This window comes from Anguilla anguilla, chromosome 9, assembly GCF_013347855.1.
Source record: "Anguilla anguilla isolate fAngAng1 chromosome 9, fAngAng1.pri, whole genome shotgun sequence".
Lineage (NCBI taxonomy): Eukaryota > Metazoa > Chordata > Actinopteri > Anguilliformes > Anguillidae > Anguilla > Anguilla anguilla.
The window spans coordinates 11677867-11705224 of record NC_049209.1 but is presented as its reverse complement, the minus strand read 5'-3'; the positions used below and the strand labels follow the sequence as shown (position 1 = coordinate 11705224).

General features: G+C 37.5%; 1 protein-coding gene across 1 annotated transcript in view; it reads right to left on the bottom strand.

Moving 5' to 3' along the window:
• LOC118236723 (X-linked interleukin-1 receptor accessory protein-like 2) overlaps positions 1–25132 on the bottom strand; it is a 140041-nt gene extending 114909 nt beyond the window's left edge. Inside the window, exons 1-2 of the mRNA XM_035435307.1 lie at positions 24390–25132; positions 5238–5339 (exon numbers count right to left, since the gene is read on the bottom strand). Coding sequence (XP_035291198.1) covers positions 5238–5319 — 82 coding nt within the window. The 5' untranslated portion in view covers positions 5320–5339; positions 24390–25132. The remainder of the gene's footprint in view (positions 1–5237; positions 5340–24389) is intronic.
• Between the last annotated feature and the right edge of the window lie 2226 nt (positions 25133–27358).

The window sequence follows — 27358 nt, the reverse complement described above, 5'->3', positions numbered from 1 at the left end:
TGAGAGTCCACTCAGAGCAGTGTATTTTACATTTAAGTGCTTGTACAAATGTAGGTTGTGAAATGTACATTGTGGTTGTATAGTATTATTAAAACATTGCTGTGGGTGAGGGACTAGGGGGGAACAAATACATCCTCAGCTGAACTTCCTGTTCTTTAGTGGAATATTCTAATCTAGGAGATACTGTACCCTGGGTGCAATCACATATAGATTATTGCATTACATGGCCACCAAAAAGATGGAATGTACAAAAAACTGAATAATCCTGCTGTTACTACAGTGGAGGGATAAATAATTTCATTCTTGTTAAACACTTTCTAAAAAAAAAACGCATGCTTCTTTGACCCTTGATACTGCAAGTGTGGGTTCAGTCAGAGATCTATTTCCCATAAGCAGAACAGTCTTCAAACATTGGATTCTTTATTCGCATTATTACGAGCTGGTGATTTTCAACAAGCCACGCTCCGCTTGAGCCCCATGCCACAAATGGCCTGGTGCACCCTGCAGGTACCCTGCACGAGCACTCACATTAACAACAGTTGTGCCATGACATTATAGCCATTACGGATCCTCCATTTCCTGACTTGACAACTGAATGTGAAACGAAGGCCTTGTTTAGACAGACCCTTTAAAGTGACCCAAATCCAATCACATGTACAATACATATTTAATCCTTTCCTTGAAGTCTAAGCAGCAAAAAATAATATAGGATTCGATACCCACAATTTCAATTCCTATGTGGGCTAAATATGATACAGATGTGATACCTGGCCAATGCTTAGTTTCTGACCCATTAAATTTTTTGCCCTTTCAAGTGCTTTTTTCATCACTCACCACTGGGAACATTAACAGTACAACTGAACTCACTAATTACAACTATAATTCTAATAAATTGTATCATCACATTACATGTATATAGCTGTTGCGGGACATTTTATGTTAAATGTTTTATAAATATTAACTCTCTTGACCAAATAAATGATTTATTTAAAAAATAAGAAATGTATTTTATTGCTTGCTATTACATTAGTCTACATCCTGTACTGTACATTTTATTGGAGGAAGCATATGCACATATGATGCACCGGGGCTGTTCTCCATTCTGCAGCTTTCACACAGAAAGCACCAAATAACACATAAACAACTATAAACCCAGTGGGTAGCTGACTGCAAGAAGGGAAGGCACTATGGACTGCATGTGGTTTTGTAGTATGCACCCCTCCCTGGCAAAATCACATAGCCAAGGACATTCAAAGACAAGTGCATGGCTTAATTACACAGTGGCAGGGAGACAGGCTGCATCCATCCAAGTCCTGTTTCTGTGGTTAATTTGGGATTTTGCGAGAAAAGAGGGCAGGCGTGAGTAAGAGAAGACATTTTAATTCTTTCTCTGATTGCCATAAAGCTCAACTGCACTTTATTTCCTGAGTGCACAGAGAGAATATACCTTCAACTAGCATTTGTAATCCATTAACAATCTTGGCTTTAAGCAAATAGATTAATAGATTAAGGCTTATGTTGCATAAGAATAGGAGACAAGCAAAAGGTAGAAAGTATGACTGAGAAAGACAAATGAAGAAAAATAAATAGAAGTCTATTAACTAGACTATTAACTGCAGTCTCTCAAAATCAAGCAAGTCCCCCTTCATTGGCTCATGTGGTTTTCATCTCGCTTTACCTAGTTTGACCCAGCCCTCCCTCAGAGCTCAGTATGTCCATCTGTCCACCAAAATGGGGAGAGTACACTTGTCACTGCAAACCTATTGTTGCTCTACCTCAGACTCAGACTCAATGGGTCCTATTTTTACAGGCAAAGTGCAATTGTAAAACTGAAGTGCAAATTGGGTGGTGGCAAATGAAGGCTGGTCAGACTGAATTCAAGTTCAGTAGTTTTGTGACCAGAGACAGTAGTACAGTTACAAACGAGGTTGGTTTAAGAAGAACTAATTACCCGTGGATGTGATGGGGGTTTAGATTCTTTATGGCAAATGAGATCACCCACTCCCCTTCCCTTGTTCCCCACACATCACTTTTCCCTTTAATATGAGTATGTTAACCCTTTATCAAATCAAACCCTACAACAAATGGGAAGAAATCTCAGGAGGAACCCACCTATAGAGGGGGAGCCCATCCTCTGCTGGCCAGATAGTGAACTGAGATTGTACATCACACAATCAGCAGCATTCTGAGTGAGCTGTTGCCCTAGTCCAGATGGGAGATCATCAATGCCTGCCCCAAGAGCTGGGCTGAGTAGGTGGTGCAGAAGGGGCAGGGTCTCTGGATGTCGTAAAGGAAGAATCCTCCTGCCAGACAAACTGTCATGACGCTCTCAGAGAGGGTCAGTCCCAGCCACAACGAGATTCCTAGCAGATGAAGGCAGTGACGTGAGGTTCCATTCATTTTCCAGCGGGGGGGGGGGGGGGGGGACTTAGCTGAGTAGTATAGTATCTCAGTTTTAACCAAGCTGAGCTTTAGTTGATGATTTGTCATCCAGCTTTAAATAGCTTGTTGGCAAGATGCGTGCCGAGACCAATAAATTGGTCGGGGGAAGAAGGGAAAGACTTGTGTGTCATCAATATAGCAATGACAAAACAGGCCATGGGAAGAGATGACAGAACCAAAATACCAAAAAAGAGAGAATAGGAGAGGACAGAAGTACTTTGTACTTGTACTTGTACTTTGTATCGTCTTGATGTTGTAGCTTGTAATGCCCCATAGTTTCACTTAGCATAGGTTAGATCAGAGTAATCTTCACTATAAAAACTGGACTTCCTGTGTTCTTGGCATTGAATAACTGTACAAAATGAGTATTGTACCCTATCGGACCTGTGTTTTCCAATGTAGTTGTTCCAGTGACCTTTGGTATGCACTTTTGTACGTCGCTTTGGATAAAAGCATCTGCCAAACAAATGTAATGTAATGTATTGTAAAAGACAGAACCCCCAACCCCCATGCAACCTGGAAGGCACAACAGTCGAGGTTGGAAGCAAACCAGTTGACAGCTGTGCTGCAAATATACAGATAGTCAAGGAATTCTAATTACCTAGAGAGACAGCTGTTTAGTTTATTTTTTATCTTTTACCTTTCCATCATTCAAGTTTGAAATAAGGCTTTATTATTTATGTTTATTATTTTAGGTTTTGTTACTAAAATTATTCACAACCTGAGTTTTTAAGTGTACCAAGCTATGTAAGTGAAATAAAACATCCAACTACCTTTCACTCTTCAACCAAAGGAGCACTAAATTGCACTTACATACAGTAGATGCATAAATCTATGTATCATTGTTACCATTCTATGATGCTTAGAGATGTTCATGAATTTTTATGAATGTTCAAAAATGCATCATGATTGCTTTATGAAGCTGGTTAATGCTGACCATAAAATTTCTGTTCTAGATGGCTGCAGTAACCAACAACATAGATAGGTTAATTTTGCTCCGAAATGCAACCTTCAGCTATGTCAGACTTATTTTTGGGTTGCACTGAGAAGACTTTAGACAGTTGTCTTCTGATTAGTGTGTGTAAAGAGCTCTGCATGTTTCCTACTTGCTGACTACAAGACTTAAACTCCCAACATACTGTCCTCTTTCACATCTGATCGACAAAATATTCAAGCACACTTTCTACTATCTTCCATTATGAAGAACAAACCTTGATGTACATATTTTCATCACCCAAAAAGATGTATGGAATTCTACAAATACCAAGAATAACTTGATAAATTTTGACAACAAACAGAATGGATGCAGTGTCTGTAAAACATTTGTTTTGTAGATGTTAGATGTCTGTTTAACTGCACACCGCCAGTAGGTTAACTGATTCAGAATTTGTTAATACATTTTTTTGGCTATACACAACTTTTGCACTGAGAATGACTCTTAAATGAAAAAGAGATTAAAGATAAATACCAGTAACTCTGGTACCACCCGACTGACAGGGTTTTCCCCATTTAGAACATGGTACTTTTTCAATTTTATGAAACTTGAAAAAACTGCTGTACCTATTATTTTAAAGTAGCTTCCATGTCCTGAATATATATATATATATATAATTTAATAAATTATAGGATAGGAATGGCATAATTCTGGCAGGCAGTCATGGTCCATTTTGAGGTGAGACAGACTTCCACCAGTAAATCTCTAGGTCTGCATACTGAGGACAAAAACGACTGATGCCATCCTAATATTCAGTGATTAGCTGGCAGTTGTATCTTTTATAATGTGTTTTGTCACTTATCGCATTGCTAATTGTAATTGTTCAAGCTCTCAAGCTCTAATAAGCCTATTAAGGTATAATTTAATTGTGAAAAAATAAATACACAATCTGCAGGTGGTCACATGATCAGTTTGTTTTGTTATTTAGTATGTGGGTATGTATAATTAATTGGAGAAGTGTTACTTTTTAAAAAATTAAGTATTTAATATATACGCATTCAAAGCTGAAGGGAACAGATGAAGAAATTTTGCTCCAACATAACAACCAACATTCTGTCGAAAAGGTTTTATTTAGCATTACCGTATCTTTACGCCTCCAGCTCTCTCTGCGCAATTCGTTAGATATGTATTCTCGAGGAGATGATTGCGAACATAATAAACCGAGCATTCCGCCAGATCATCGTCTATTGGATTTAACACTTGAAATCTCATGCTGGGGATGCAACTGACAGACAAGATTGCCTGTGTTTCTTCTGCCCACATAAAAGCCCACTTGGCTCTGATGGTATAATTGCCCACCACACACTCACCCACACACAAACAGGCACACAATGTGAGACGGCCGAAAACACACAGTACGCCGGTTTTCAAAGCCGACGCTCCACTGGAATATGCATTCTAAATCTCTCAGCTTCTCCTCTGAATTACCAGCCCAGGAATATGTTTGGCATGGCAGTGACAACACTATCGCAGCCTCAAAATGAAGAGAGCAGCGGAAAGAGGAGTCTCAGGAACACGTAACATGTGGTATTTCTATCCAGAGCGACTGCAAGCACTCGTATCTTAGCTAGGCAGCAGACTGCTTCTGGTGGCTATTTACCCAAACACTAATGCTGTGATCACACAAACTTCTTAAATTCATATAACCATTAATGACTGATCTGCACAATAATCCTGCTTTATTACATTACAACATAAGAAAGCATTAATGGGAGCTGGGATATGTACCGATACTGGCAAAGGCCCATCAATAAACCTTTCAATGTTTACATAATGAATGTTATACAACACGTGAGCTTACCAGAGTTTCTCTTTGAGATGAATTTCAAATTGATGCAAGCAGCTGAGCTGATGAGGAGAACCATGAGGGTGGATGGCTTCATTTTTAAGATTTCCTCGGTAGCTGACAACACAAAGAAGACACAAGTAAGGACATTTTGGTTTATCACCCCGTCAGACCTTTTTTGAAATTGACATTAATATTCACAGCTGGGTAAAGGATGTCTGCGGCTTGACTTTTAACACAGTGTGTGATATCAAACAGTAGCCTGGCAATTTCTTATTTACAAGGCGCTCCAATCTGTTTACTCTAATAGGACAATCCATTCTCTGAAATAGCTTGGCATTTACACATCTTTTACTCTTGATTATGCTAGACCAACACAGATGTTGTTTTGCTTCTTTTTTTTCCCCCATGTTCGCTGACTGAAGGGGTATGACAAAATCTCCAGTCATATTGAGTACTAAGGATCTATTTTTGAATTTGAGGAAATTATATTCAACGATAAAATGACAAAATTCCCAAACACATGCAATTTTACTTTTATTTCATACACAAATGTTTTAGCAGGTTAACTACAACTTAGGAAGTTTCAAAGCTTTCATTTTTAGCTTTCTGTGGGTCATTCATAAAGGGAATAAATACCCATTAATAGAATGGAATGTTTCAGATTAAATCATAGAGCATTACTGAAGGACACCTCTGAAACAAATAATTTTTTTTGCACCTCAGTATTTATGTAGAACATACCGTAAGCCTCAGATAAATCATATATTTTTTTAGAAAATGTGTTGAGAATGAACGAAAGAGCGAATCAGTGGATTATCTATCTGGCATGTGCCAAATAATCAAAATTAATAGAAAGCCAGAGGTTTATAGGATTTACAGGTTTAGTCCTACGGTTGTCCATTAACTGGGGTTATTGTCTCTCCAGCACTGCTCTCATTGCAGAATTCTCAAACCACCCAGCACAGGATTAGAAAATGTGCACTGATTTACCAAGCACTATCAGGCTGAAAAACTGGACTGCATGTGTCATCCTGACCCACCATTATCTGTTGTTACACTTAAATCTGTTCAAGATGGGTTATGGGAAAATGCAGCTATTCAGAAATCTAATGATTGTTCTGAACATTAAGCCGATTATTACACAACAAGGAACAAATTATGTAATAAATGTGTACAAAAGAAGGACAGCGTTGGTTCCCCTCAACAGTCCATTATTATTCTGGGTTTTGGCAGCTTTAGTCTGCAGAAATCAGCTTTCTGTGACAGGTCTGCCTTCACCTGACAGAGGAAGGGGACAATGTTTCCACAAATAATGAGAAAATACAAAAAAGCTATGCTCTAACTGTCAGGAGCAAGAATATCTGTCTAATAGCACACGCGCACACACATGCACACACACACACACACACACACACACACACAAAACAGCATTTCCCCTAACAGTATCCAGGTCTAATGGCCAGCAAGGCCCAGAAAATTCCCACCTTCTGCTCATACTCTGGAAAATGACCATTTATTTTTCTGTTGCTAAAGTGCTTGTACTAATTACTAATATTTCTTACAGTTGCTGTGATGATAGTCACCCTGCAAATAACTTATAGTGTATAAAAATAGATGACAGATAAATCCCTATATCATAACATCTAAATGAGGTCAAGCTGCAGTTAAAGCTCTTGAAATGACAGGGTTATCAACATTCAGTGTAACACTGGGTGCACTTACAGGTAAACCAATACTCTGGTCTTACCCCAATTATGGAAATACTCCGATTATTGAAATAGTCATGTAAAAATGTTTTTATCTGAATATCTTCAACAGTGCAAGGTCATAATTGGTGAGTTCAAAACCCAATTAAAATCTCTGGATTTTTGCCAAATCTTTTTTATTTATTTATTTATTTATTGGTGCATATAGACATCTTACTCCAATTTCTTTCAGCTTTTTCAAACTACACGTCAGGCTGAAGTCAAAGACAATGGATAAAAAACAAGGAAGGTATGACTCCACATGTGATGGATGGTACTAACCAAGCACATCACTTTGTTATCTAATTTCTTCTGTCAGCATTGGAAAAAGCCATGCCATTGACCCTTTATTTTGAAAACTTGCTTTAGCAGTATGTGTGGGATCATCATCGTCTTGCTGTAGGATGATGCACGATCCAATGAGTTTGAAGGCATTTGCTAGAACTTGAGCAGATAAGATGCTTCTGTACACTTCAGAATTAGTTCTGCTGCTGCTACATCATCAGCTGTACCTGTAGCGGCCATACAGTACATGCCCAAACCATAACACCACTACCACATTTCACAGATGAGGGCGGTGCTTCGTATCTTGGGCAGTTCCTTTTAGCCTACACACTTTGCATTTGCCATCACTCTGCTGAAAGTGAATCCGTTTACAAGACCTTTTTCCAGAGTTCAGCAGACTCCTCTGCAGACTCTTACTGTAAGTTTTAGCAAACTGCAACCTGGTCATCCTGTTTTTGCGGCTAACTAGTGGTTTGCGTTTTGCAGCGTAGTCTCTGTAGTTCTTTTCGCGAGGTATTCTACAGACAGCAGTCACTGACACATCCATGCCTGCCTCCTAGAGTTTCTGATCTGTTGGACAAATGTTTGGGGTTTTTTCTTCATTATGGTGAGAATTCTTCAGTCATCAACTGTGGAGGTCTTCTTCAGCCTACCAGGTCCTTAGCAGTTACACAGCTCACCAGTGCTCTCTTTCTCCTTAACACAAGAAAGGCAAAGTATTTTTACCTCCTATTACCGCCACGCTTGATACCCAGCAACATCCAGGCTCGTCCAGCATCATAGCATCTATTTCTGCACCCACAGTGACCTAATTCAATAAAGATTATGACACTGTATGTTGCAAAACTATAATAAAGGACACAACTGAATCAATTTCAGCATTTTTATTTCTAAAATATAGTGGTTTTGCTATACAGGCTAAGGGAAAAACGTAGCAAGGCATATGACAGGTACACTGAGAAAAATGCTAAAATGTGCAAAACAAGACAAAATGGAAAAAGCAGTTAAAGAAACAATAAGTGCAATATTTAAAATAGTCATTCCTACCGTCAGTACACTCTAGAAATTCAGTACGCTTCTCCCTTCTCCTGTTTCCACTATTTGGAGCGCACTCTTACTCTTCAAATCCAGAGAATGCACAGCATTGGTGGTTTGTGTGACCACACACAAATTGGTAGCACTTCACACTGTTGTCTTTAGCCTTTTTCCAACTGCATTTGCCAACCTGACACTGTATTTTCAGAGTTTATTCAAAGTCTCCATTTCAGTGAAAAACTGAACATAGGCTGTGTCTGAGGCATTATCTCTGCAGAGTTATAAACCATAATTTCTATAACTACAAATGCCACAATTATTCATCCTCACCCTAGAATCTTCTTCAGTATCATAACATGATTACAGTAAATGATTTTTGAGTGATTATTTGTGCAAAATCAGTTTTGATAACTCTTAATTGAGTTATTCATATCAAAGCATCAGTCATTTAGTTGCTGAATAGCATGCAGAAGGAGAGAGCAACACATTCACACCTGGGTACTAATACCTGCTGCCTGGCGGGGTATTTTGTACACTCCTGCACAAGTAGCCATTTCAGGTTTATGTATGTGTAATTCAGTCATCTACCAAGTGCAAAAACCAAGTCTAAAACAATTAGAATTTTTGTGGGAAGTATATATTTTTTTTAAAACTGTTTTTGAACAAGTTAAGAAAAAATATATTCAAGAAGTAATTCTGGGGATTTTTTGTACAATAAATCAAATCATACATAATTTTAAGCAGTCATCTGTCCTTGAAAAGTTACTGTCGTTTTCGGAGTCAATTTTAGCAGAAATTGTTTGCTAGGTGACCAAAAAAGGTTTTTGTGCACCTCAGTTTTTTTTTCTTCTGTTATAATTTTATGGAATGCCTAGAAATAAAAAGAGAACGAGAGGGTTGGTACACAGGGAGTTCATGGAGAGGGCTTCAGATTTGGAGATCAGGGACACTAGATGATGATGAAGACACATTAGGCACATTAAATGGTGTTTAATATTTGTTATAAAGAAATTATCTGAACTCATCAACATGTTTAATGTTAAACATGTTCAGCTGATTTGCTTGCTGCGTTTACAAAGCAATGTCTTCAAGATGCTCCAAGTGGTTAATGAAAAATAAAAAGCCACCTAGTCACAGGTATTTCTAATAAGCATATACCAGATTGGTCTGTATAGTACGCTGTTTGCTTTGAAAAAGCTTACATGGGTGTTTGGAAACAAACACAAGCCGCTTTCCTAATCATTTTGATATTACCACAACACAATTCACAATAAGTTACGAAGCTGCTTATGCGTCAATGTTTTTCATAAATAAAGCCCCATAATCTGAGGATGTGGTTGGTTTCACGTTACCATTAAAAATGTGTTTCCTAGACTAGCATTAGTATGTGCAGAACAAAACTTCCATACACGCATTTTAGGGCATTTTTATTTACTATAAAAATTAGCCCGTCCCTTTGTTACAATTATACTGACTAGGTTGTATGAGTGTAACATCTGACTGCTTGTATTTTGGTTTAAATTGTATTCCGACTCGATTAAGTTTTGAATGTAATTCAAACAGGTAATGACTACTGACAAGTTTGTAGTAGCTGTTTGAAGTAAATTTTCATGGCACTAGGCTAAATATTTTGTGAGTAAATGCACAAAATCCAAAACCTGTTACATATATACCGACTCTCCCTGATTTTTTCCAGGTGGCTGCTGTTGCAAAAGTGTAGTCTAAAATGCTAATCCAAAATAATTAGGGAGAGGGGATCTTTCAAGCATGGTGGACATGATGACCTTTATATGCATAGTTTCACAAGCCAGTGAACACCTCAGACTGCAGGATATGTGTAATATAGGTGCAATTTTGTCTCCTTCATTTCTTTCTGTTTTTTCAATTTTGTATCATCCACATTTAGCCACTCATCCAGAAACTAGATGTCCAGGGCTTTCAAATCCAGGTACTGATTTCTGATTCATTGCATGTACGGTGCGCACATGTGGCTTAAGGCTCTTAATATTCGCTGAGCAATTTTCACTTTTAATTAGGCCATCATGAAGACAGATCTTTGGAAATTGCTTGTCTGCCAAAAAAAGAAAGGGGAGTCTAGCACTTCACCAATACGCTGCAATTTTGCAGATTTTTATCAAGCACAACCCTGTTTTCAGCTCAATATTAAAATTAATCTATTCATTGCATCATATACAGCAGTTCTTTACTCAAAATACAGTTGTTTTCCAGTTAACCCTTGTGTAAGATGGCTGACTTCCTTTAGTCGGTCAGTCAATTGTTTAGTAGCGATCACATTTTTTTTTATTGCACAGGAGCTAAGGCTTGTAGCCCACTATTTTGTGTTAGCAGATATACACAGTAATAATCGAACAGTGTTAACTGATCTCTAACAGTGCTAATCCAACACTTAACTGAGAACATTTGGTCCCAGTCCGGAATGTGGGATCAACAGTTATCTACAATAAATCAACATTGGACATTTTACTGTGTAATTGTCAGGCGTGGTCTATAGAACAGCCTACACCTATGTTTGGATTCGTGCAATTCTTATTTTTAGCATATTCTAATTTTGCATTAAACGTGTATTGGTATTAATTAATTTTTTCTCTCTCTGAACAAACAGGATTTTTCATTATGTTGTTTATAGTGATGTTTGTTGTGTTTTTGGTTCTGGACAAATGAGCTTTTAAAAGCATATCACATAAAAGCTGTTCTTATTACTGTTTACCTTGTTATTCCTGCTTTATAATTCACGGTAAAAAAATACTTCTAAAAAGTAATCTGCAATTTTATTTAAGGACATGATCACACTGGATCCACGTCTAATGGCACTGCATTTATGTTTTAATTAGGATTCATTTAATTATCCCAATAAACTAGCAAACAGATAATGCATTATTAGAAATATTTTTTTGGTTTAGTAGCCAAATGATAAGGCAGTCCATTCTTTATAGCCTATTGTAGAACCCTCGGGTCAGCACTGAGAGTATAAGCGCAGTGACGTCGCAAATGCTCAGGTACATTTCCGGTTTCTGCGCTGTCCCCCAAGTGTAAACCATCATTAACTTCATCAAAGACTTTGTCAAAAGGAAGAGATAACAACAGTGCAATATATACAACAGTCTTTAAATATGTAAGAAAATAATTTCTTAGAATCGCTTAGTCTAAAAAACTGCCAGTCGACCAAGATTTTCTTTGGGTGAAGACAGCCTTAACTGTAAGACTTCAGTATCAGAGCAACACAGTACTGTGGGTTCCCCCATACAAACAAATCTACAGAATTCATCCTTCAGGAAAGACAATTAACATCTGGATTTAAAAAATAATGGTAAGTAATTTCATTTGTATTATTATTATAATACAACATAATATATCTCAATTATTATTTATACCAAGAATATACCATGACATATCTCTACATTTCCCCTTTATAAATGGTTCTTCTATAACCGGTATGTAAAATTGACGCACAATAAAGTCTCATGTTTACTTTGAGATTTTTTGAATAAGCTATTATTTCCTCTGTAATAAAGCATCAATCATTTTCTCTAACCATCATTTTTCTGCTTTCATTTATTATTTATTTGCTTTTTCCCCTCATATGGCCTGTAAAATACACCTTGCAAATGTATTGTATCAACAGTGAAACCAAAGGAGTTTAATTATGGGTTGTTATTCGTTGAATTTATCACACATATGCCACAGCTATATGTGTTACACTTCACACATCTCCAGGAAACAAGACTGTAGCACAAATACTTTGACCTCATGAAACCATGACTTAAAAGAATGTGCAATATGTCTCACAATATGAACCCTTTTTTTCCTTCGCTCACAATCCAAACAAAAAAACATCCAGTTCCTGAATCTGTTGTCCACCAATGAGATCTGTAGACTTAAGCAATAAAAATAATTTTGAAGCTATTCACCAATAATAATCGGAGACTTATACAATGTAAATCATTTTTAACCATCATTTACGATATGACCAAAAGAATCCCCTTGGTCTGGGGCTGTTTTTCATGGTTTCGGCTAGGCCCCTTTTCAGTTACAGTGAAGGCAAATCTTGATGATACAGCATCCAATCACATTCTAGACAATTCTGTGCTTCCACAACAGTTTGGGGAATGCCTTTTCCTGTTTCAGCATGGCAATGCCCTCGGGCACACAGCAAGGTCGAAATATAAATGGTTTTGTCAAGAATAGTGTGGAAGAACTTGATTGGCCTGCACAGAGCCCTGACCTCAACCGCATCCAGCACCTTTGGGATCAATTGGAAAGCCAACTGCAAGCCAGGCCTAATAGCCCAATCAGTGCTCAACCTCACTAATGCCCTACTGGCTGAATGGAAGCAAATCCCTGCAGCAACACTCCAATGTCTAATATAAAGCCTTCCCAGAAGAGTGGAGGTTGTTATAGCAGCAAAGGGTGGACGAACTCCATATTACTGCCCATAATTTTGGATGATATGTTGGATGACAGGTGTCCATGTACTTTTGGCCATGTAGTGTATATCGCTTCTGCTGGGGAAGCTCATCAAATATTTTATTCATACATTCATTCATTCATTCATTCATTCATTTATGCTCAGAAATGCACTGAATTCATGGTACAATATGAAATCCATAATTGTATTTTTCAGGAAAATATACATCAGATATACATCAGATTTTTCTTTGCAACTCACTGCTATTAAGAATAAGACATTTTTGAGCCAACAAAATCCGCTTTGTGCTATGTACAGCCACACATTTAAAAAAATTCAGTGAACTCTGTTCTGAAAGAATAAAAATCTGCTTCTGAAAAAAAATAAAATGGCTATAGGTGAGAAAATGGCAAAAAAAAAAACAGAAGTTTAAGTTATTATGCAATACTTGTTCCATGTTATCACAAAGCTTTCCAACACAACCAGTCCAACATATTATCTAACAAGACCAGGTTAAAACCCAGTATATGGCTGGACCTAACACACGTGATCTGGCCGACCAATGGTGTAACTTCATCACTCAGTCAGTCAGTCACTCACAGACATTCGCGTTTGTAGGGCTGGCCCCGTTGTTGCGGTCCAGCCAAAAAGACTGTTATCTTGTTATCCATTTCATTACATTTATTTGGCAGACACTTTCATCCAAAGTGACGTACAATAAGTGCATACCAAAGGTCACTGGAACAACTACAAAACACAGGTCCGATTACAATACTCATTATGTAACAGTTATTCATAGCCATAAACACAGTAAGTCCAGTTCACACAGTAAGTATAGGCTAGGTCAGAAAGTAATGTTAAGTCAAACTAGGATGCATGACAACACATGACAATGAGCTACAACATCAAGATGCTTTATCCAAGTGCACAATACATCTATGAAACATAAAAAATAAGCTTAAGGATGTGACATAACCACAAAAGTGGTTTTATACAATCATCGATTTGTATGGAAAATATATGCTCTATGTGGTTATTGATTTGTACCGAAAATATACTGTATATGTTTTAAGTACTCTTGAATCAATATTAAAATAACACATAGTCAGTCCAGAACCCTTAATTGTTGGAATCAAGTACCATTATAAAGGAAACACATTCCTTATTTACTAAATGACAAATAATTTGTCTAATCATTCAGTCACAAAATATGTTTTATGTTAAGAAATTAATTCAAGTTAAATTTGTGTCGTATAAAATATAAAAGTGATATAAAACTGCAGCTTTAATTTCACTACTTTTACACACAGCAAGAAGAGAGGTGTATTACAGAGAGAGCACGAGAAACAAGACAGACATTTTTCTATTCTATTGCTGGGATTTGTTTTAAAGCAAAACTGTTAAGTTAAACATACAGCATATGATGTCTCTTAAGTTAGTTTCAAAAGTTGAGTACTATGCACTAACACAAACACCAGCTTACCAGAACATATCATCATTTTTTTCATACATACTGAACTTGCATTTACGCAAAGAGCTAATACACAGCAGCTTGGCTGCCTGCAGTCATTGTGTCACCGACCTATTCCCTTGTGCCATGCTCTCTGTACTGCTGGGATAGGGCCATGCAATCCACTCTAGAACATGGGTGCACAAACTTTTTCAGTGAATACCCAAATATATCAATCAATGCTTTTCACAACCCAAACTGATGTAATTCTTATCACTGACAATTAATTGATAATTAATTGTTAAACTGCTCACAATAGCCATGTTTTTAATATCTACAAGCTAAATGAAAGGACGGAGTTACTGAAATTAGCAGGCAATTATTCACAGAAAGCATAGTCAAATCAACAGAATTTCAGAATTTATCGATGAACCATAACATGGATAAAGTGCTCAAAGCTGCCAGACAAAAAACCATATGATAAAACATTTATTCTCATTAATGTTACAGTGATCGTCAGTGAGTTTGTTTTTAATGCTACGTACCAGCCACTTATTCGTTTCCCAGTGGGAAATTTCTAATGCTAATAGAAGCTAAAGCCGTCAACTATCCTATGTTATATGAACAAGTTAATTAGGCAGAATCGGCACTCGTGAGTGCAGTAAAAAATGATGCACTAGTAAGCTTTTGCATAAGTCATATGATGTACAAATGAAAATTATAAAAATGCATTTTAACTTTTTTTTTTTTTCTATTTAGCATTTATTTGTACAAACACGGAATAACCTTAATGAATACTAACACCTTTTTCCATACAGGCCTAATTGCATTGCAGTGTTGGTTTAAGCTACACGATTCCAAAACCAAATAGATCCCCCATGACCCAATTTTGGCTGGCCGACCCAATCTTTGTGCACTGCTGCCCTAAAAAAGAACTTGCTAGCCAAATAAGAGCATCAAGGAAAGCAGTTTGGCAGACTGTAGTAGAAATTATGTAAGTCGCCTCTCTCTCTCCATTGAAAATAAATGACTTCTGGCGGGAGTGCTGTGGGAGTGTCATATGTGGTGCAAATCCGGGGTAACTCAGAATGATTTCATGGCCCAAACTTGTGCACCTTGTGCAGTTTGTGCACTGCAGCTCTAGAACATTGTTCACTGGCAGTAAGAACAGGCACACACTAGTGTGAAAGAAACGAAGAGGGAGACAGATCAAAATAGCCTTTCAGAAACACAGAATCACTCTCTTTCTGAATACAGTATCCACAGATATCCACTGACACACACACACACAAACACACAAACACACAAACACCCAAAATGAGTGTGTCAGTCTACCTGCTCATTTACCCTCATGAATGTGCCAAATATGAGATTCATGAAAGGTGTCCTGAGAGGTTACTAGCATTTTAAAATGGAAACTGGTGATCATATTTGTGTGCATTGTTTTTAAAATCGTGAAGAGCGAGTGAGATGTGTGGGAACTGTGTTTTCCATTTTGGGAACATGAATACAAAAAGGTTTTTACACATTTCAAGTCCACAAACGATAAAACTTTGAGAAAGATCTGTCGGCGGTTTCATGCCAGAAACCTCTGAGAGAAGAAACAACATTTTCCAAATTCTGGTGCACTATCTGCCAAAAACGAAATCACACACAGCTTTCAAAAACCTGCAAAATGGATCTTCATATAGAACTGATTTCAGCATCATATCCCCTTTAATTTGAGAGTAGCATACAAATAAAATAAAAACTCACTGATGGCCAAAAAATACCAACAATAAAAAGTATTCAATGCATCCACAAATAGATCATCTCACATATTACTACAACAAAGATCATAACTGCACCAGGAAAACAGGGAAAAAACAGGAAACCACAACTACTAGTGTGAGAGAGACAAAGAGGAATAAGGATTAAAATAGCACACACACATACAGACACACGCATGCATACACACACACACTGGAGAGGATCAAAGACTGCTATTAAACATTGCGCTGTACATCAATCTCTTGATCACCAGCCAACAATGATTATACAGGCATGCAGCTGTTTTCTTACCAACCTCCTTTCTTATCTTGTCAGTGAGAACACATATTTTTTTGCCCATGATGTGAGAAATTGCTGTAAATTGTAAAAAAAAATTTTGCAGTTAGCACCTGTTTAATTTATTATTTAGATATTCAGTGGCCGTTCTTGTACAGAGCAACTTACACACACACACATACACAACCCATTTAAACAGCTGGATATTGACTGAAGCAATTCCTAGTCCAAGCCTGCCAAGAGTCCCAACTGGTAATTGAACCACAACCGTGTCTTGTCAGTATCTGACCTTTAATATTTTAATTTAGACTTTGTTTTTGTCTGTTACTGCTTTGTATTGACATGTATTTGCGTTTTGTGTGTACCCCAGGAAAAGTAGCTCCTGCATGTGCAACAGCTAATGGAGACCCAAATAAACATAGAAGTTCAATAGTAGTCAGGTTGCACATACAATGTAAGCACACCAGTATACTGACCACCTCAAATAACCACCCCTTATTATAGCTTCACAAGAGAGAAAAGTGTGCTCTCAGGCCAGGAGGGCAAATCTGGAGAAGTCACACTTCCTTGAACCTGTGAAAGCCAGCACAGAGTTGGATGAAGACACAAATGCATTTATAATAGTAACATTCAGGAGCATCTAGATTTCTCATCCTATTAAGGCACTGTTCTAGTGCATGGATTGGCCACACGGTCTGGACACAAATCCAGACTGTGCCAGCGCAGTGGCCGCCAGGCCCACACAGTGAAGCAGTTGGCTCTAGATGACAGGTTGCCTGAAACCCTCCTTTATAGTGTTGCATCATGCACCCGGGACTCCTACTGGTCAATGTGGTGCGTGCAAGTCTGCCTGTTGAGCTGCACATATAATATCTTCCTCCAATTCATGTCTGTGCGAGCCGAACTTGCAAACTCTGGTGTGATAAGAAGGGGCTGCCAGCTTCATGTTCTTCAGAGATGAGCAACCATTTGCAGTAAGTCATGAATTTAAGTAAGGCTGAATTCAAATGTGTATTCATCAAAACTGCTTTATTCTTAGAGCTACCTATTTAGATGCTTTTATGATAGTTTATTGAGCCATCTTTTATCAGCATTAAGATGCTAAAATTACATGTTTATGAAAATCCAGTGAATTCAGTGAAATTGTTATGCAAGAAACTTAACGAACTGATCATATGATCAGATTCCCCTAAGCAAGTTTGTTTGTTTCTGAGGTTATTTAATGACACCCAGGGTTACTTATAGTGCTTATCAGTTTTGTACTCTGAGGGAAACATTAAAATATTATAGTTACTGTGATAAAACGCATAGCTCACAGCTATAGCAGTGAACAGAATGCAAACCCAATATTCAAGGACCAGAGTCCTACACTACACTAATACCCACAAATCAGCCTCTGCTTAAAGCCCAGGGTACAGTAAATTACAGCATGGCAGTTCAAATAAAATTACAGCTTAGCAATAACACCAGCTCCGGAGAAAGAGCGTACAGAGATGTCTGGATGACAATGCAGGTTGTCACATGAACCTGCAAGCTTAACAACAATAATTAATGTCTGCATGCAGCAGGCAGAATGGAATTTATGCACACAGTCTCTATGCTGTGTACAGTTGCTCTTGTTATGACTCATTGGCATGGTCTACAACTGACATATTCACTTGGTAAATTAGCATCCTTTGTCCTTTGAAGTAGCACTCCATTGTTCAATTGATTTTTTGTGCTTCTCTTGCTCCCTTCTGATTCTTTTCAGAGCAAATAAATGAAGAGCCAAATGCCGTTCATGTTATACCCTGATAGACAATGACCCAGTGCACCTCACCAATGAAAAACTTGCTCAACATGTGATTGCATAGGAGGCAAAAGCTCAAAACTGAAGAAATATATTTTATTACTGATCATCCCAATTAAAATAATGTACATCACCAGACATTATCTTCATGAATGGGCATGGCTTTTTACAGTTTATAATCAGAATGCAATCATCCAGAAGGAAGTTAGACTTTGGATGAAGCGTTCTATGGTCCAACATGGGTCAAGTGGAGGCCATTGGCTTTCAAAACGGCAACGGTAAATGTGTATATCTTTAACTCCTTCTGAGACAAAAGGTATGCAAAATGATCAAAGTGGACAAGTATTTTATTTTTTCACTGTACTTCTGTGGAAATTAGCCTGAGGCCTTTGTAACTGATTCTCATTGACCCAGAGTCACTGCGTCAATGCTAAAGCTATTAACACCATGGCCGACGACTTGCGTAAAAAGTCAGTGTGCCATATCTCTTGCCAGGAATGCATTCAATGCTCTAGTCTAATGTTGGTCAGTATTATTAATCCAGTGATATTACTGATATCGATTCACTTCATATTTCTTATTTACAATAACAATGAACAGTTACATTGTGGTTCCATATTTCCAAGTCAAATATAGCTCCTCAAATGTATTTTTTTATATGTATAAATAAATATTTTTATTTTACTGAGTGAAATATAGCCCCTCAAGTAGCATTTTACAATTAAGAAATTAACTGATTATGTACCATATAGGAAGACTGTACAACAACTTCCATATTTGCAATGCTGACACACAGGAAGCAGAGAAAATCCTCCCCCAGCTATCAATTTCAGAATGATTTAGCAATGTGTGCACTGGGAATCTCGTCACAAATTGGCCAGTGTCAGGTGAGGCCATCAAAATATATGAGGCAATATAGTTAGTATATAGTGAATTACCAGCAACCAAAACAATTTAGGAATATTTAAACAGCATTCAACTGCTTTTACTCAGATTAATCCACGTTTTCATGTACATCCACTCAGAATCAAATGACACTAAAATGCCAAAATATTGTTGCAAATCAGACGAGGAAAATGGACATCCATTTCGTTCAGGTGCACCATGTGTCAGATGTATTCACAAACAAATAAAAAATAATATCAATAACACTCAGGCATAAAATGGACATTTTCATGGCCTGCATCTTCAAATTTCTAAAATCTAGTATCTCAGAAAATGTATTTGAATGTAATGTGCCTTTCATGATGTTTTTTCTGATTAAATGCTAATCATCAGGGGATGCTGCCATTACATTTTATGTAACTTACCTGAAACATTTTTCTGTGACTTAGGAGAAATCCATTCTGCCTATTTGAGGAATGTTTTCATCACTATTTCCAAACCAAATGACAATCGAACTGGTATGTTTCCAAATGGTTCTATCATTTTATGTTAACTGAGTACAGCCAAAAAAACAAAAAATTAATAAAGGAGAAGTTGGGAAAAAAAAACCCTGAAAGTGTTCCAGTGTAATGGAATACCAATATTCATGCATAGTATGGTGACTGCTTTCTATCAACATATGTAAAATGTATAGATGACAAATATTTTCATTTTGTACAATGGGATAGTTTTTCAATATGCAGAGATTAACTGGATATGGCCAATTGGCCTCACCAATAAGCAACAAATATTTGGAATGTACCCTTGCAAATAAATAAATAAATAAATAAATAAATAAATAAATAAATAAATAAATAAATAAAACACTGCCAATCCCAACCCCTCAAATGGGTGGCCTACTGGCTTTTGTGAGTCTCTTTTGATATTGCCGGCACTGATGCATTTATCAAATGACCATCATAGCTTTTGAAAGGCCATCCTTATTATGGCTGTACTAGTACTAAAAAAATACACAATAAATGACAAAAAAGATAAAATGTCAGCTGTACTATCTTGATATGAAAATACTGTCAAAACAGAAAAAGAGTGATATCTCCATGGGGAAATGTGCAATTGGCTATTGCATCTCCCTGGGTATGGAAGGGTTCAGTTAGAGATCTGCATTCATCGCTATCTAATGACTCCAACTGATCGATCAGGCATCCATGGACTTGCATGTGAAAGGGTCATATGAAAGGTCTTCCTCTGATTCCACTCTGCAAGCTTATCTGTAGTCTGCAGTGTGAATAAGAAGAAACATCACGTTTCATCGGAGAACTATGGATGTCGCAGTGGGATTGCAGTGACGATTGGCCATTCCAAATTGGGGACGGAATTGGAGATGCTCAGAACGATGTTGGGAGCCAAATTATTTTTAAAATATATGTATATGTAGACAAAACTTAGTGATGCCTGACTACACTGTCATACTGGATCTAGCTGATAAGTAGCAAACTTCTGGAAATGGTACAGGCTGATGGTGCATGGCTAATTTACAAATAAATACAAGTTAAAGTTAAATTGGTTTTAAGAATATTTTGACATGAGATAACCTTATATCACCCTATATCTTGCGATTCAACGCAGCTGACTGCAGGAGAAGTTGCATGTTTTGCAGCTTGCTTTATTGTCCAGAGAGTTTGAGCACATGAAAGGAATCCAGTGTTTGATGTAAATTGCTCTTTTTGTAACACTTCCCAAAGCAGGTTAGGTTCAGTAGCTTGCTTGCCAGATTTTTAATAGTGATAGCCACAGGAGAGGTCCTAATTACATACTGTCAAGTGGATATTTAGCCTTCCATATGTGGTTATTAAATTAGATTTTTTCCACTTGGTAGTCAGTGCCTGTAGACAGTGGTATATTTCTGGAAATTAAGCTTCCTGCTTCCACATTGAGATAATCAAGAACAAAAATTGTATTGTGCTAGTGCATATTTAATTTCCTTGCTTTAAGTAATTTTGGAAGTAATTTTATTTATACAACCATTACCATTGTATGAACAACAATTATATTATTTTCTAATAAAATTCACCAGTCTTTCAGCATTTGGTTAGCCTTTGAAATGACTTTTTTTTTTCTTGTTTTTTTCCACTGTTTGAGCCTGTCTAAAGGTATGGCCATCACCTGTCCTACTATTCAAAGTAGGACAGGTGATGTCCCCCCCCCCTATTGCCACCCTTTTTAAAAGTTGCCTTAAAATGTATATGTTCGTACAGAACATATACATTGTTCCTCTTTCAAGGCCTGTAGATCTTTTTTAAAGAACTTTATTCCCCACAATGTAATTGTTGACATTTTCCTTTTTAACAATAAAATTGATAAGCTTGATCAAGTTGTATTAATTAAAAAGAGGTCAGAAGTTTTCCTGTTGCTTTGCATGTTCCTTTCAGGAAATTTTCAACCTATGCAAAACCAATGCAATAATTTCCATGTTATAACCAGAGTTGGACTTTGCCACCACCCAAACCATGCAATTGCGTGGGGCCACGGACACTTGGGAGGTCCCCTGCTGGGACCACAAGCAGAAGCCCATGTATTAACCTTGAATACTGGTAAATACATAGCCGTCATTTCCACAGGGGACGCAACTTTCACAATCCAATGTGAACACGGCACAAGAAACTTGAGAATTCAATCAAAACAAATACTAGCGTGTGTATTACATGCCCTCGAATCAACAACCATATCAGCTTCAGGGTCATTCACTTTTTTAAAATTTACAATAGTCTCTGAACATGTCAAACATTTGCAGAAAACATATTGCAAACACTATTAATTAAATTATCTGTGATGCTTTCTTAGGCAGCATGTGTCTTCTTTTTTGATATGCTGGGAAACATGCCTGTGTATGCTGTTGTGTAATGTCAAGTGTCTGTTTTTTATAATATGATGATGCAGAATGATGCAACAAGTAGACTAGTTTGGTGGGGAAAATTGAATAGCAGCTAGTTAGCTAGTGAGGGAGATAGTAAATAGAAGTCTAATTACAATAAAGCCTATCAAAATGCCTTATTTAGAAAAGTAGGTCTCAATGGAGAAAATAGAACAGCAGAAAAGGTAGCCGAAAGGTTGCCAAAGTTGGATGGCTTTTTTAAAAAGCAGTCACAAAACCGCAACTCAACCGTGGCAAAACATCTGTGTGACCACTACCTACAGTTAGGCCACTCAGAAGGGACATATCAGCAACCTTCCCAGCTCAACTGTGGTCATTCCGGACCTGTTTTACAGCTGAGATTCCTCAGCACAGGTCAGTCAACTTGCAAACATGCTTATAGTGGAACGCCATTGGCGTGAAGTCTACGTTCGGTGTGGTGTGTAGCTAAAGTTACTGCACTGTTATTATTTATGACATTGGCTGTCACAGTCGCAAAGCGGAGCACTCATTTCCTAAATTAGAATTAATCAAGAACTATATGTGAAGGGTAGTATAGGGCAGGAGAGACTGAATGGACTACATTTTCTATCGAGAGTGTCAGAGCCCGGGAGCTGAATTTGAAGAAGATTGTTTAAAATTTTGCATAAGGCAAGGATGCCCTTCAAAGTAAGTAGACAAAGTGGTCTTCAAGGGGAATGGTGTTTCCAAGGGGCCGCATTGCTGCAGTCGATCAGAACCAATCTACCCCCACCCCAAATCACAGGCTGCTGTGTTCTGCCCATCCCCCCACCCCCCATGTTCAAAAATAAAAGTGGCATCCATGAAAAATATTGAAGAATAACTATTAACTATGCATGGTCTAAGACAAAAAATAAATAATAGAAAACATTTGATTTTATAAACCAAATACATCCTGTCTCAAAGTGTAGTTACAGAAGCCAAGAGTAAGTATGATTTTAAGACACATTAGAGATCCATTAGGCATACAATACAGTTCTTGACTCACTCACATGAAAGCTAAAATAGGTGATAAGACAGTAGTATGTGTATGAAGATGAAGCTACCAAAAATATACACACATGCAGGCCAGACAGGTTACAGTTTTCTCCTCCTTTCATGTTGTTTGTTTTCAAAATCTGATTGTAGGATTTGTACAAGCAAAGCAGCCTTTGCACTAGCAAGCAGTGTGGGGTGCCTCTTATAACATGCAGGGGAAGGAGATAGCTGGTTTGTTTAGAAAGCATAACAATTTGACCAATATGGCAGAATTTATGTAACCTATTGTAGCTTTTACAGGAAACTGCTTTGGGGGCCCCAAAACTAAGCTTTCCTTGGGGGCCCCAAAATGGATAAATTCACCACTGGTTATAACCTCTGCAAAGTGACAGCTTTTTGTGAGAAGTCTTAAGCATATGCTGAGAATGGGCTCATTCATTAAAATAAATAAATAAATAAACCTAATACGCAATTCAAAGGATCATTCTTACAATAAGTTTTACTATTATGATCACTGATTGCTGTAAGAAGGATGATTTACATTGCTAAAAATCCTTTAATGAGAAGATGTATCTGATCTGACATGGTATTTAATACAGGAGCGACTACATGATTTCATTGGATTTCCCTCCTCCCCAGAGACCTGCCATTGCTGTCGACCAAGAAAGTTAGTATGGTTTTGTTTAAAGGCAACATGCATAATAGTGATAAATATGATATAGCCTACATGTTAATACTCTTTATATCCAGTCCTCTTGGCTTTGTCTTTTCTTTGCATCTTGTGTGTCAAGCATTGAAGGCACTGAGAACGTTTAAGTAAACACACTAGGATGACTTTCGTGTCTCGATCATGTCCAGCCGTAGGTTCGCGAAATCCCCGATAACAATATGACCGTTTAGGGGTGGTTACGTGTCGATTAGCGCTCGAAGAGACTGAGGGCGCACCAGATTTATGTGCAATGTTCCTGCTTCCCTTCAGTGCTTTTAACGATTGGCAGAAACACTAAAAGCAACGGCCACAATCCGACCGACTTGCAACCCTGAACACAGAGTTGATATATAGTTACTTTAAATCAATATGCCCTGGCAGGCACCCTCACCATGAGCGCACATCTAATCCAAGCATACGCGATATAGTATGGTCTTTCGTTCGACCACAGCGAGAATTATATCAGCCTTACTTTGGGAAGTCGCGAGCACGAGAGTTAAAACTGTGCAGTAAATATGTGACTTTCTGTGTTTGATCACACGGTATAGCCTATTATAAAATCACAAATAATATCATGTTTAACTATTTTCAGGGTAGTCGTTCTAAAACACCGCCCTTTACTCGCCCTGCATACTCTTATGCATCCATCTGCCCTTACACATAAACACACAAATCACCAAATTAAAATCATAAAGTTATTTCGAAATTAAACAAAAACGTCGGTTATCCTGTTGCTGCTGTATGCCGGCCTTAATGAGTGCTCAAACTGATTCTTTTCCAGTGCGTCTGATATTTTATTATTTTTTTAAATGTAGGAATAGAATATACACTAGTTTAAATCAAACAAAGCACACTCCCAAAATCATGAAAACTTTGCAACTTACCTGAAATTGTGTATCCTTTAATCAGCCAATCAACATGGACTGCTTCGTTTTCTCTGTGGTATTTCCAGTTCAGAAGTGTGCTAGTTGATAGTGCATCGGCTCATCTCATATTCTTTCCCATGTATGTCATTTGCATTCTGGGAATATGTGTTATATTACATTATAACTGCAGAACTATATTTAGTTATAAATATAGTTGGGCAAATAATTATAAATTACTAGTTTGATTACGTTCCATACCAAATCTATATATCATGCAAAGGTGATTATTCACGCCCGCGTTAGTTGATTGCGCGCTTCGGTCAAAAGACATTCGGAGACTTGCCTATTTACTCTGGAGGCAAAAAAGCAACTTCCCACTTTCCGAAATCCTGGACTCTTAGGTACAAGGGAGTTTCTCCTTCCCTTTCTCCTCCGTATTTAAACCTTCTCCGTTCTTGTATCATCCCCATAAGCCGAGTCGTTCATTTTGCTACAGAAAAGCTCCACGTCTGATTTTCAGCGTTGGAATTCCTGTGTTTCTGTGCAAGTGACTGAAGCGAAGAGATGCGCGAGTTGTCAGTCCCTGAAACCTCTAGCTCACGCGCTCATTAACTGGCATCTAAACCCAGTTACACAGGGAACATTATCCAGCAGAAATTAGTTCTACGGTTTTATTTCAGGCCACGTGTCTCCACTGACATACTTGTACTGTACAAATGATAACAAAAATAGCTTTAAGAAAGCGAGTAGGGATTCGCAGTTTAATATCTTTTATTATTATTTATATCTTTTATGTACTACCTATCGCCTCCTTGTGGTTGGGATGGATGTCAGTCCAAAAATGTTTTCATTTTTACGCAATGAAGGTGAATTTGTGATCCTGGACTTCGAATTGTTTAACACAGGGCTCATTCAGCATTCATCCAACACTACCACTTTGTCTTGAATTAAGGCTACAGACAGGCAACCGACATCTGTGCGGACACATATTTTCATACCAGACTATTATTTTTGTCAACCTTGGAATTTAACAAATACACATTGTGCTGATGGGAGTTCCTTTAGTCAGAGAAAACTTAACGTAGCGAAATGGCGACTGGAAAATACTATTTAAAATAGAAAATAATAGTACTCTATCAAATCTATCATAAAAAATGAATACCGTAGCCCTGTGCATCGTATCAGCATTGTAGTAGTTGTATTGTGTATATTATGTATTGCTTATAAATCATAGCCGAACATGTGATCTATTTAATCAATCCAATGAGGGGTGTAAAAATGTGAGCTACAGTGCTATGAAGAAGAACTCGCGTATTCGTTATTCCGCTTCCTTATTTCTATTATTGCATATTTGTCATACTGAATGATTTCAGATCATTAGACAAAATGTAATATCAGACAAAGGGAACCTGTGTAAACACAAAACACAATTTTGAAACTATTATTCATTTAATTAAAAAAAGATATAATTGTACATTGTACGTAAGAAATAGTAAAACAAAAGCACTTCATAATTTCACCATAATTGCAAGTGTGACATGAAGTTGGATTACCTCAAAAGTAGATTTTAAACAGAAGCAGTTTCCAGATCCAAAAATAACCACATTAGCCCACAGCTTTGAGCCAGGCTTAATGAAGTACACATTAATTGAAGCATTAATCTGATTTGAGTGACAGTCCATCCCAATAGGATTTGACTAGTTGTTTAATTACATCTGGACTTTATTTGAGGTCTGTGAATACTTGGACATAAACTAATACCGTACCACCAAGACTCCAGCTGTGTGGGTCAGATTATTCATTTATCAATGGTGAAAATTATTAGAATTAAAAAAGAAAAGGATGACTCATAATATGAAGTAATAAAGTAGTCAACATGTTAAAATGTGCTTTGGACATATTACATATTTATGTGAAGGAAAAACCAAAGGAGGACTTAAGCATGACCATCAATTATGGGGTCACATAAACCGAGAATAATCTACTTCAAAATTTATTACAGATCTAAACAAATCACATCTGAGGTCCTTTACTGACAGTGACAGATACGCTTACTTAATGTTAATGAACTATGGACTATGATCAGCCATACAGACATTTTAAAAACATTTTCCACTTCTAAAATCCTGTGACATTTCAAATTAAATTGTATTTCAGACATTCTTTTCCCTTTCTCGTACTGCATATAAAGTCATGCAGTTTCTATTCAATTTTGTGTCTTGTCTCACTGAAGGATAAATGAATAACTAAGAATACCGCATAGCTCAGTGGGCTGAGTCAAGTGTTTAAACATGCATTTTTTCAGTATACTGTGAGAGAGTGCAGAATTCAGTCAGTTCTTCCAGCACCGGGAGTGATATTTTGTCAGAAAGAAATTTCTATACCCACCACTTAAATCACTTCAGAGAGAGGAAGCGAGGTGCAGCTGTCCTAAGAATGAGCAGAGGTATCATGGGTAATGGGGTTCAGGAGAGAGGGGTGCCCTGTGCACCTTTAAATATACTCTACACTGTAAATATACCATACACATGACAGACATACACTCTTTCTTCCGATATGGATGCATGGTGTTAGGCCCCATCCCATTTTCTCATATGGTTTTTGATATGTGCGTTTTGTTCGGTGGTCGTGCAAAACGCAACATCCTAACATGGTTTTGATGGTTTTAAGAGCAGCTCTGTATTCAATCTTTTATTAAGTGATGTCTTTGTTGTTGTCGACGGACTGTTCTTGCTGACAGTCTGATCACGTCCTGCATTGACATTTTCAGTCACCTGAAGAAGAGTTGCTCTTCTGTTTTTCCTTACATATCACACTAATGCACAAGCATCACAGTCATCAAATGTGCGCTTTTTTCTGTGCACAATTTCTGACCTTATTCACTCATGTGCTCCCCATATATCTAAATGCAGATGTCACTTTAGTCCCTGTCCCTACTGAAACACGTCAGCCGAGCAATCTTGGTGACTGAAGGAAAAAACCTGAAT